The sequence below is a fragment of the Vanessa cardui genome, chromosome 17 (genome assembly GCF_905220365.1).
Source record: "Vanessa cardui chromosome 17, ilVanCard2.1, whole genome shotgun sequence".
Classification (NCBI taxonomy): Eukaryota; Metazoa; Arthropoda; class Insecta; order Lepidoptera; family Nymphalidae; genus Vanessa; species Vanessa cardui.
In genome coordinates, this window is record NC_061139.1 from 11,362,728 (window position 1) to 11,375,201 (window position 12,474).

General features: G+C 32.8%; 1 protein-coding gene across 2 annotated transcripts in view; it reads left to right on the forward strand.

The window, feature by feature from the left end:
• Window positions 1–9,430, forward strand: part of LOC124536899 (rho-related GTP-binding protein RhoN-like) — a 158,993-nt gene extending 149,563 nt beyond the window's left edge. For both annotated transcript variants that reach the window (XM_047113555.1, XM_047113556.1), the window contains 4 exons: window positions 873–982; window positions 5,327–5,461; window positions 7,100–7,243; window positions 7,360–9,430. In XM_047113555.1, the coding sequence (XP_046969511.1) occupies window positions 873–982; window positions 5,327–5,461; window positions 7,100–7,243; window positions 7,360–7,440 (470 nt within the window). In that variant the 3' untranslated portion in view covers window positions 7,441–9,430. The remainder of the gene's footprint in view (window positions 1–872; window positions 983–5,326; window positions 5,462–7,099; window positions 7,244–7,359) is intronic.
• The last annotated feature ends 3,044 nt before the right edge of the window (window positions 9,431–12,474 follow it).

Genomic DNA, 12,474 nt, shown 5'->3' on the forward strand with positions numbered 1-12,474 from the left:
TATCAACGAGTACAAAACTTGTTTATAAGAGCAGTTAGCTCTAACAATATTATTAGGTCACAAACGGCATTGCTCACGGGACTTGAAAAAACTCCGTAAGGCATCCCGCTTAGAAAGCAAAGTCTAGAAAATGCATAAGTACATAGCACAGGAAAATAGCACCAATATACTTCAATTAAAATAGTTGTAATAAAGATTTCGCAGTTGATATGTAGGTGTTGGGTTTGTTATGCAATCTTACAAAATTTCATCAAATTCAGTTCAGTGGTTGAGCCGTGAAAGAGACAGACTGAGTTACTATCGCATTTACTCGTATAATATTATTTATATAATTTTTATCATGTCAAAGATTTTTTTTTCACTCGCAACTGGAAGTTATATCTCCAAGTAATTGCGTGTGGCTTCCTATAAATACACAAAAAAAAGTAAAATAAAAAGAACCTTATGGGTGAAAAATAATATTAAAATCGATTCAAGTTAATTGATTAGTAATAAACAATTGTTTGCTTTCAATAATCTATACATATAATAACATTGGAGTGACTGTTTGTAATATTAAAATAGCCCTGTTTTACTCAATGCATATCTATGTACACGGTACTTATAACAAAATAATATTTTTTACAATTTTTGCTTGTCTGTCTGTCTGTATGTTCTGGCTAATCTCTGGAACGGCTGGACCGATTTTGACGGGATTTTCACTAGCAGATAACTGATATAATAATAAGTAACTTAAGCTATAATAATGTGTTTTTTTATTAAATTCAAACGCTTACAAGGTCGCGTGCACAGCTAGTATATATATTTTTCAAGTAGCGAAAATAGTTTTGCGATGCAGTTTTTGAAATTATAATGGTATTCTTTGTTCACAGGCACAACAGCGTACGACACAGTCAGGCCACTGGCTTACCAGGACGCGAAAATATTTATGTTATGTTTTAATATCGCTGAACCGGAAAGTTTGAACAACGCTGCTGCTAAGGTAACATAGCCAATATTTATTTTATTTTATACAAAATTCATACTAATATCATAAATGAGAAAGTTACTCTGTCTGTGTTGCTTTCACGCCCAAACCTAGAGTCACGTCTTTTTTTTAAATAAAAAAGAAATTCGAATGTTATTCTGTCTATTTGCCTCTCTTTCACGCCTAAACCAACAGGAACGATTTAAATCAAATTTGTCTTTTATTTTATCACAAATAGTCTATAGCCTGAGAAAAGACATAGGACACATTTTTGGAAACAAAGACCGGTTCGTATACCGATCATAAACGTAATATTTTAGGCTAATTTGTAAATATATTTATATTCTATGTGAGCATAGCCACGCGTAACGGCTAGTACATTATATTTATAAAAAAAATCGCTTGCCAGTCTTGTATTTAGATCATAGGTTTAGCTTCAAATTCAAATGACAATTAAAATCTTAGTCTGAACGGTGAGTTTCCTTGGTTGAACGTACTAACCTCAGGAACTAGAGGACCGATTTGAAATATTATTTCAGTGTTAAATAGACCACTTATCGAGGAAGGCTATGTGCTATATATACCATTACTAACAGAAGAAAATATATGTCAGACAGAATCTGTAATATACCCAAGTGAAGTCAGGATGTGCAGCTTGCAGTTGATACTTTACAAATAACCCGTATTAACCATGATTTCGATTGTATTGAACCTCCATGGGTCACTCTTAAATACAAGTAAAATACGAAAATTTCTTTTTTAATTAGTTTCCCATCCGGCAAGCTACAACCTACATCATATATACTACCCCAAAACGACTGTACTATACCTATATATGTGTGATTGTGTTTGTGTATGAACGGTGAGTAAGTCAGTGTACAGAGTAAAGGGATTAATTGACATCTGACTTTCCAAGATTATTGGCGCGTTTTTGTAAGGACGTTTAATTCTTGTTATAATTCCAAATGCCAGTGGAGTCGCACTGGAACACTTGTCAATCTGTTTTGGTAATACAATAGAAAACCTTTACAAAGTATAAAACAAAGTCGCTTACCGTTGTCTGTCCCTATGTATGCTTAGGTCTTTAAAATTACGCGACGGATTTTGATGCGGCTTTTTTAATAGATAGAGTGATTCAAGAGGTTTATATGCATAATACATACACAATATAGCACAGAATTACTGAAAGACTGTGAACGTTGTACGACATTCTGCGGTATATTTAGTATCAGCATTGCAACCGTGTAAAGCCGGCGTGGATCGCTAGAAGAATATAAAACTATAAAATACAATAGCAGAATATCTTTGAGTTAGCCCAGTTGTTAGAACGCGTGCATCTTAACCGATGATTGCGGGTTCAAACCCAGGCAAGCACCACTATGTATATGTGCTTAATTTGTCTATATTTGTCTTATAATTCGTCTCGTGCTCGGCGGTGAAGGAAAACATCGTGAGGAAACCTGCATGTGTCTAATTTCATCGAAATTCTGCCACATGTGCATTTCACCAACCCGCATTGGAACAGCGTGGTGGAATATGTTCCAAACCCTCTCCTTAATGGAAGAGGAGGCCGTATCTCAACCGTGGGAAATGTACAGGCTGTTACGATACTTTACTTTACTACAATCTTATAATTATAATGGTACCAGTTTATCAACTGGTCCGTCGCAACTCTTCGAATCTTCAGTTAAACTTATAAAATTCTTCGAAACGATTTAAAAGATTTTCCAATAAAGTTCAAGCTGCGTTAGTTAAAAACGTATTATCATTTTATTCATTTTATTTATCACGAGATAACCACGCCTCGCTTCTGGTCAAGAAATAGTGCTTCGGATAAAAAGTTACTCGTTTCCCTGCATCCGGGAATTATAACGATCGGAATCTTTTAATACGAGCGTTTTCTTTTGTCGTTTTAATGCTTTACGGCTGTCAAAAAACAATACATTAAATTGAAAAACGTTTTCTGTTATATCGTTTGATTTATTATCTTATTTGCCCGTCCCGACTTCGCACGGGCACATAAGTTTTTTTTTAAATATTTTTATATTTCACAATTGTCGTTCCATTTCAACTTAACACACAGACACCTTAATAAATTATGTACCTAAACCTTCCTCATGCATCCCTCTATTAGTGAAAACGGCATGAAAATCGGTTTACGAGTTTTGGAGTTTATCGCAAATATTGAGACTGACTGACGCGGTCATAGCTTCGAATTTCTAGACATAAATGTCTTAACTGGTTTAACTTTTCGGGTATTGAAATAATGGTTTGATTTATTTTCGTCTAAATTATTTAATTTTTAAAATATATTAATGGATGAGTGTATAGCCAGCATCATAAGGGAATTTAAGGATTCCAACAATACACCATACATCCAAATCTGTTTAGACATTTCAAAGTTATGCTGGAGTAAAATACATCCAAGAACTCTGAACCATCGCCAAATTATTGGGGGTATTCACGTGACTTTTATTAGACAAAATCAGCTGTGAAGTTATTACTTCTTCGTCTGTTACTGGCAAACTCGCAATGCTTTCAGCTGAGTCACATTTTGTCGTGGACTGAATGTAGGATGATAATTATATTAGTGTTCAGTTATAGAGTCGTATAATTCCATCTGGTTATTTAACAGGTACTATCGCTAATGGAATATCTCCCACACTTCGCCAATAGCGCTCGTGAAACCTTTATATCTAAATTGTAGTGCGTTGGTGACAATATATGATTATGTACCATGTAATATATTATTTCAAGACACTATTAGAATGCATTTAATGTAAATATATATCTATCTTATCAAAAAACTAAGATTTTTTATGCATAATAGTAGTCGCACGTGGCTTCGCTCGTGGCTCGTTTTGTGGTGTTAGCTGTCATGTGCTAGGCAAAAAAGTAGCCTATGTCCTTTGGGAAATTGACTATGTCTGTCTGTCTGTCTTTCTGTAGCTCTTTTACTACGAAACCGCTGAATCGATGATGATTTGATGAAATTTATTATGAAGCAAACTTGAACTCCAAGAAAATTCCCCTTTTTTGTACGTATACGTACAAAAATGTTCGTAGTGGTAGAACTTTGTGCAAAACACGTCTGTGTATCTCCTATTCATCATGTACGAACGCTATGCAGGAATACTTGACATTGTTGTAATATTTTTTAATAGAATTTCTTGGCGTTCTTGCATATGGGCCACCTGATGGTAAGTGGTCACCATCACCCATAGACAATGACGCTGTAAGAAATATTAACTATTCCTTACATCGTCAATGCTCCACCAACCTTTTGAACTAAGATGTTATGTCCCTTGTGCCTGTAGTTACACTGGCTCACTCACCCTTCAAACTGGAACACAACAATACTGCGTAGTGTTGTTTAGCGGTAGAATATCTGATGAGTGGGTGGTACCTACCCAGGCGGGGTTGCACAAAGCCCTATCACCAAGAGAAAATATGTATGTATGTGTTATTGTAAAGGATGAGTGGAGATGTAAGGAATAGTTAAAATATCTTGCAGCACCAATATCTATGAGCAGTAGTCACCGCGTACTATCAGATAAGCCATTTATTCAATAAATAGTATTAAAAAAAAGTTGTACAGTGAATTTGCGTTTCGGTGAAGTTATCCAATAAAAATACTGTTATTTTCAAACGCATCACACAACATCCGCTGAATTTTTCGACGTGAAATTAATTGTTACATATTCAGCGTATTTCAGGGAAGGTTTCTAGCTAAACATTATCGTACGATATTATTCACGGTTTAACGTAGCCAGAGCAACGCGTGGCCGGGTCCGCTACTATTATAATATAGGTGCGCTGCGCAGTTTCACTCGCTTTAAATATGGACTATTTACATGACAAGCATGAATTTCACGTTCCTGTATTCATGTCATGTGTCACAATGTCGATTAACCCTTTGTCCTTATGTATGCTTAGATCTTTAAAATAACGCAACGGATTTTGACGTGTTTAAGAGTGATTCCAGAGGATTTTTTTGTATAATACATGGGCAATATAGTAAAGAAACACTGATGATTTTAACTAATGTGATCTAATAAATACACAAATTCTGTAGTATATTTAGTATCAGTATTGCACCCGAAGCTGGGCCGAGTCGCTAGTGTACTAATTTTAAACTTGCTCTTGTAAAGTCACAGTCAAAATCAAAAATCTTTATTCAATATGGAAGTAATTACACTTTCTTATTGATCGTCAACAATTATCAAGTTCGGCAATTAATAACTCCGACCTGAAAAGGACCAGTGACAGAAACTCAACGGCACTTTTTTTTATAATATTTAGATAAATTGGTTGCAATGTAACTTTGAAACTGAATAAATATATTTTTTTTGTTTCCAGTGGTATAGAGAAGTTCGCACACATGGAGGATCCGCCCCGGTACTACTATGCGGTTGTAAAGCTGACCTCAGACACGACAAGGAAACGCTCACAATGCTGTCGAAGCTAAGAACACATCCAGTCACCAGCGAAGAGGTATGTCGCATACATATTTGATAAATATAAATATTTGACAACATCACACACATTACGCTGATCCCAATGTAAGCTAAAGCACTTGTGACGCACTCGCACAAAATCAAAAATAATGACGGTAACACAAACACCCAGACCCAAATCAATGAACTTTTTCTCCATCGACTCGGGAATCGAATGAAAACTGAAAACAGGTGTATACACTACTCGACCGTGAAGGTCGTCATTTGATACAGCACAAACAATATATAACCAGTAATGTTTTGAGTAACAATCTATAAAATAGGAAACTGCTGGGCTAAAATCTACTCTTATTTTGAGGAGGTTCAAATACCAAATACACACGTGACAGAATCTCATCTGACTTATACAGGTTTCCTAACGATGGTATTGTTTCACCAATAAACTAGAGAAGACTTATAATCAACTCAAGCACACCTTCGGTTACCATAAAAATTGGTAATGCGTTTCAGTAATGAAACTCAGTATGTCTTGCCTATATACCAATGTCATGTCAAAACACATTTGTCAAATGTTCGTCTATATATAACCTTAGATTGATGGTATCGAGTAATAAATATTAATCAGCCTACGTCCAATAAGAAGATAGCTCAGTTGGTAGGCGGCACAATATTTGATTTACGCTTTGTTGTTTCATCAAACTTTTCATAAATTTAATCTAAGCATAACGCTTATAATCTCATAGATATTTTAGGATAAGCAATCTTTAATATATTGCTTTAAAAGGTTATAAGGCTGCAGATTACGAGGTCATGACAACGAATATTGAAATGGGTTTATTTAAAAACGAGAGGTGATATAGGGCATCTGGTTTAATCAGTTTTGCTTTGGATAAATATTGTTCTCTAAATAATAGACGTAAAGATATTAAACATCCTGTGTGAATTAAAATACTAAAAATAGCTTTAAATATTGCCTTATACGAAAGAAAGAGAGGAAAAGATCACGTGAAAGGGGCTCAACTGTAAAAGAACTTCGTTCTTAATATATATATTCAAGAAATTGACAGTAATAGCCCGTAGGTTTATAGCCGAACTATTTAAAATACCTTTTCACGGAAATCCCTGATTGTGTCGTATTTCCATTACATCGATAACTAAATTTAGGCAATAGTGTAATCCTGGAAATTTTGTGGTAAACTTGTGCGGTATACTTGTGCAATAACCTACATAATTGACCAGGGAATATGCGCCGTAAACGAAACCGCTCACATAGATAAAAGTAATCTTTCAAATGTTTTGTCCATTAAATTTTCTTATAAACAAAACTTCAAACCGAACTCTACCGCTAATGGTCTTAAACATTTCATTGATAAAATAGTCTGAATGTCATTCCAATGATAGTCTACGAGACAATTGACACCAGCGATTTGGGTCACCGTACAATTATTTCAATTAATACGAGGTCCTGTCGATGTAAAATAACAATGAAATTCTAGAATGCAAGTATCGCTCGTAATTTAGCAAAATTGTATCGAATTTCCGAAATGGCTCGTATCGAAATTTTTATTAGTTTTTGCTACATTTTTAGGTAAAAATATTACACTAAATTTTTTATTAAAATTTCAAATTTGATGTTAAAAATTATATGTGTATTTATATATGTTTTTTATTACAGGCTCTATCGGTAGCGAGACAGTTAGGAGCAACAACCTACGTGGAAACTTCAGCCCGTGCATCCAGCAAAGGCGTAAAAGACGCCTTCGAGGTCGCAGCTTTAGCAGCTCTAGGAAAGCTGAATAAACAACAAATAAAACAACAGGTAACTAACACTTGATTTGAATATAAATTAAAAAAAAATCTCCAAACATATAGCTAACTTAAAGTTAATTTAACTGTAATAGTATTGTTTTCTTATATTGACTTTTATTTTAACAGAAGCAAGTCGGACGTAGTAAGAGCAAGCGTGACTTGAAAGCTGAGCTGAAAGGACGGGCGAAAAGCTGTTGCGTCATGTGATCCGTAGCCGGCCACCCTTCAAGGTGGCCGCACGACTGCTAGGCGACCACCGCCCTTCAGACATCTTTCTACCCCCTTTTGGAAATAAAAACAATTTGTTCCAATGATATGAATAAGGAACAGTATCGGGCCTAATGATGCGCCTTGTTGAACCCCCGACCACGTGTTGCACCGCAACCTTCTATTTAATGCGATGAAATATACGAAAGACTTTATTTAAAAGTTGAAAAAAATTTACAGTGTTCTATTATATACGAAATTTATTAAAACGAAAAAATAATTTCAAGGATGAATATAGATAAGTTGGGTATAATATCTTTAGTCTAATTGGAACCGAGTTCGTTTAACTAAAATTGTAAGGCGTAAGGAAATTCCTATAAGATTCGTTGGAACTAAGGTGCAATGAAATAAACCCTCAGGGTTAGGAGCGTGAAAAGCCTGTGATAATGTTTAAATAGATCATTTTGGTAATGGATATAGACGAGACTAGAGATTGGAATTTAGAAAGGCAATCGACGCTCATTCTCACAATCACAGGATATCATAAAACATTTAATAAGACAGAAGTATCTATAAGGGTTTCTATTTACAGAAATTTATGTACAAGACGAGCATAAAGTAGCTAAATGTGTGTTTTCATATACAGAAAATAGGATTAAAGTTTATTTCACGATTTTTTTTCTAATATAGAGGCATTAAGGTATGCTATGTAAATACCAAAATAATTGTTAAGTAACTTTCGGTAAATTCGATGTGCTCAAACTTAGCAAAGGCATTTTTATTGAATATTGAAATTTAGATAAATGATTTTTAATTAAATAGTCGATGTTTTTTATTTGTGATATTAATACGTAATGTATAAAAAATGAAATGCACAATGATGGACAATACTAATTGATACGAAGGTCCATAGTTAGTTTCTCGTCCATTTCGCTGTTAGATTAGATTTTTGTACGTTTATTAATAAAATGGTAAATGTCGCTTATGTCACTTAAATATATATTTATCATTACAGACGCAATTAAATAGTTTATTTTTAACTGGTCAATATATCGTTTGAAATTATCAACATTAATTAAATAATTATATTACAAGTAATGTTTATCAGGAACGATGTTATAAATGAGCATTTAAAATTTCAATCGTTAATATATTGACCAGCTTAATTTTTCTGTTTCGCTTAGTTTGTAATATGTGGTTGAATAAGTTATTAAAAGTATTATAAATGATGCTACTCTAAGTTTGAAATGTCAAATGTTATACTGTTTCGAAGTAGACGTTTCCAAAAAATTATTTGGGAAAAATAATCACTTCAAATTTGATCAAATTCGAGAAATACAAAAAAAGTTTAGTAAAAATTTAAAAACGTTTTACGGAAACAGATCGTTTTATAATTTAAATAATCATTACATATTATTTCAATTATTTATCATAAGTCGATATAAAGCTTTAAATTACTTAGCTTTAATTACCGAATAAAAGTTATTATTATATTTAAAAGAATGTTTCATTAATAGTAACTTTTATTTTACTAAAAGTAAAATTATGTAATTTAAGAAATCAAAATTCATCTACCATAAATAAATTTATTTCATATAAAAAATAACGATTCATTATATTTGGTTTGTTGGTTTTTTTTTTTAATATTAAGTAATAGGACAAAGCACTGATGTTTTCAGCCCGTTTTTTTTTATTATTGTTATTTACACCACAACATTTGAGAATGGAATAAAACCAGCATTTGTACACAATAGTTTTGTCTGACAACAATTCCACAGTAAATAAATGTTTTTTTTTATGAATATTGTAAATGGATTTGGCTAATAGATATAGTTTGCAGTTAAGCAATATTTTAATTAAACTTGTTTTGTTCTTTACAAATTTAATTAGTATAATTGTAATATAAAACAAGATTGTTTTTATGTCTAGACTGTTTGATTAGGTCTTTGAATGTTTCTAGACTATTGAATATAGCGTTCAATGTTTTTAATTACAAGTTGTGTTTTATTTCTTACATCCATTCATTCATTCTTTCATTCATTCATTATAAAACGAAATAATTTATTGTCAGTAACAGCCTGTAAATTACCCACTGGTGGGCTAAGGCCTTCTCTCCCATTAAGGAGAAGGTTTGGAACATATTCCACCACGCTGATCCATTGCAGGTTGGTGGAATGCACATGTGGCAGAATTCCGATGAAATTAGACACATGCAGGTTTCCTCACGAAGTTTTCCTTCACGGCCGAGCACGAGATGAATTATAAACACAAATTAAGCACACATATATATATATATATATATAGTGGTGCTTGCCTGAGTTCAAACCCGCATTCATCGATTACGCCGAGCCATCTCGGCTCTATTATTGTCAACTATACATTAAATAAAAGATTTACAAAAAATAAATAAAAATTTTAACAAAAAGAAAAACCGACTTCAAACAAAACACTATTTTAAAACAAATGAATATGCACGAAAAAGTAATAAAAATAATTGCGTATTCAACATATTTTTTAGAGTCTTCCTAAGTTAAATGAAATGAAAAATATTAGACTACTTAAAAGTCGATTAACGATTATATCATGTAGTTATAATTATTGTTATATTTGGAGCCGGTGTCAGCCACGGTGCCCTTGCCCCAACAATCAAAAGAAAGAAGCGATACGAGTCCCTTGATTGATCCAGGATATTATTGTGTAAAAGGTAATTTGTAAAAAACATATTTGTTAAAGTATTCTCGTATTGTTTTTTGATAGATATACTGTAGGGTTTTATTGGCTGACACCGACTCCAAATATAACAATAACTATAACTACATGATATAATCGTTAATCGACTTTTAAGTAGTCTAATATTTTTCATTTCATTTAACTTAGGAAGACTCTAAAAAATATGTTGAATACGCAATTATTTTTATTACTTTTTCGTGCATATTCATTTGTTTTAAAATAGTGTTTTGTTTGAAGTCGGTTTTTCTTTTTGTTAAAATTTTTATTTATTTTTTGATTTTAAGTGAAGCTGATGTTGACTAACTAATTTTTTTTAATATGGATAGATTAGGCGTTCCGTTTATATGAGTCAGAAACTACTTCGAGGACAATTTCAAAGGAAACTTGCGAATAAAGCAAAAATAGACTTTCGAAAATGCGGATTAATTACGTCACGCGGCGTAAACTACAAGGATCCCTCGAAAGAGCTGTAATCGAACTCAGCAAAAAAACTTTGAAAAAGACCAACTATATTTCGTACATCATATGACATCACATACACAAAATTTGATCAAAGATAGTAAGAAATTCTGCCCCATATCGCACCCTAACTGCGAGCCGTATAGGAGTTCCATCACTACATAGTATAAAACAAAGTCGCTTTCTCTGTCCCTATATCTTTAAATCTACGCAACGGATTTTGATGCGGTTTTTTTTTAAAAGATAGTTTGATTCAAGGGGAAGGTTTGTGTATATAATACATGAACAATATAGTAAAGAAACACTGATAATTTTAGAAGTTTGCGATGTGATGTCGTAAATACACAAATTGTGTAGTATATTTAGTATCAGTATTGCACCCGTGCGAAGCCGGGGTGGGTAGCTAGTTGATTATAATATTCGACTATGATAATTACATAAACATAACCACATTACGGAAGGTGACTCAAATATCCAAATAACCTATAAATAAAAGATTCGACTGAGTATCGCTAACGTGCTCCTCAGAATTGTTCCGTTCCCTTCCGTTCCGTTACTTTGTCATGGATCCTGTGCTCAGAACCTTACCAAACTTTCACCAAATTACCCTTGAAGTATATATTTTATAATAAAAAAAGAATTATCAAAATTGGTTAACGTGATTTTCAGTTATTCACCTATTTGTCGCGCATATACATAATGCAAATTTAAGACTTATGTCGTTTTCACATGGATACCATCATCGGAAAAAAAAAATAAAAAAATGGGACCCCACGGGAAGCACTACCTTTCAAACAAAAAAAAATTATCAAAATCGGTCCACCCAATGAAAAGTTATGAGGTAACAAACATAAAAAAAGAAAAAAAAAAAATACAGACGAATTGATAACCTCCTCCTTTTGGAAGTCGGTTGAAAAGTATTCACATGGAGATATTTTGAGAGGCTCGTGAGTGTAGCGGTTAATTTATATGGCTGATGATTGTGAGATCTTCGTATCATATCAGGCCAGTAAAAATTAGATGATTTTTTTCCGTTTAGAAATTCTAAGTGACAGATGGAATTTGACAGTTTATACTCTGAACTTTAACCGTTCTTGTTGAATTTGCTTTGATGAAATTGAAAGAGGAATATACAGAATATAATCTTAATATAAAATATCTTGCGTTTGGCTTGGAATGGCAACCCCGATCTTAAATGGAGATCGATTGACATCGAGATAGGCTCATAATTTAAATGATTTTAATGATATAACATAGTTTATTTCTTCAATATTACAATATGTTCACAATTTTTATTGTCTACTGATGATTTAATGGGAAACATACACGTTTGTATTTCATCACAAATAATACAATACAATGAAAAATAATGAAAAAGTTCATATTTCTTTCATTATTTTTTGACCTTCTATTATATTTTTTTATGTAAATTTTAACCCACATGTATTATTATTTAAAAATACTTCAAATATAAAATACATACTTCTAACATTTTTTGTATTTTAAATTTAAATGAGTTGTTTCAAATAACATGACAAATCAGTAAACAATCATATAAATAAGAATATTATACCGTCGCCCTGACCAATTTGGGCCACGGTGACGTCTAAAAGGAGACCAGCTAACTAACAAACTAGGTTAACTTCTAAAATATACCACAATAGAAAAACATTTAGTCTACAACACAAATAACCATCAATTATCACATTACACCGTAATAATTATATTTGCGATCTAAATGTGTCAACTACGAATCTCCCGCTTTTTTTTTAAAAGGAAGTTGTGTGTGTGATATATATATACCAAATACGGCATGGGAGCCTTCAAGAAAGAGCGTACTCCTTC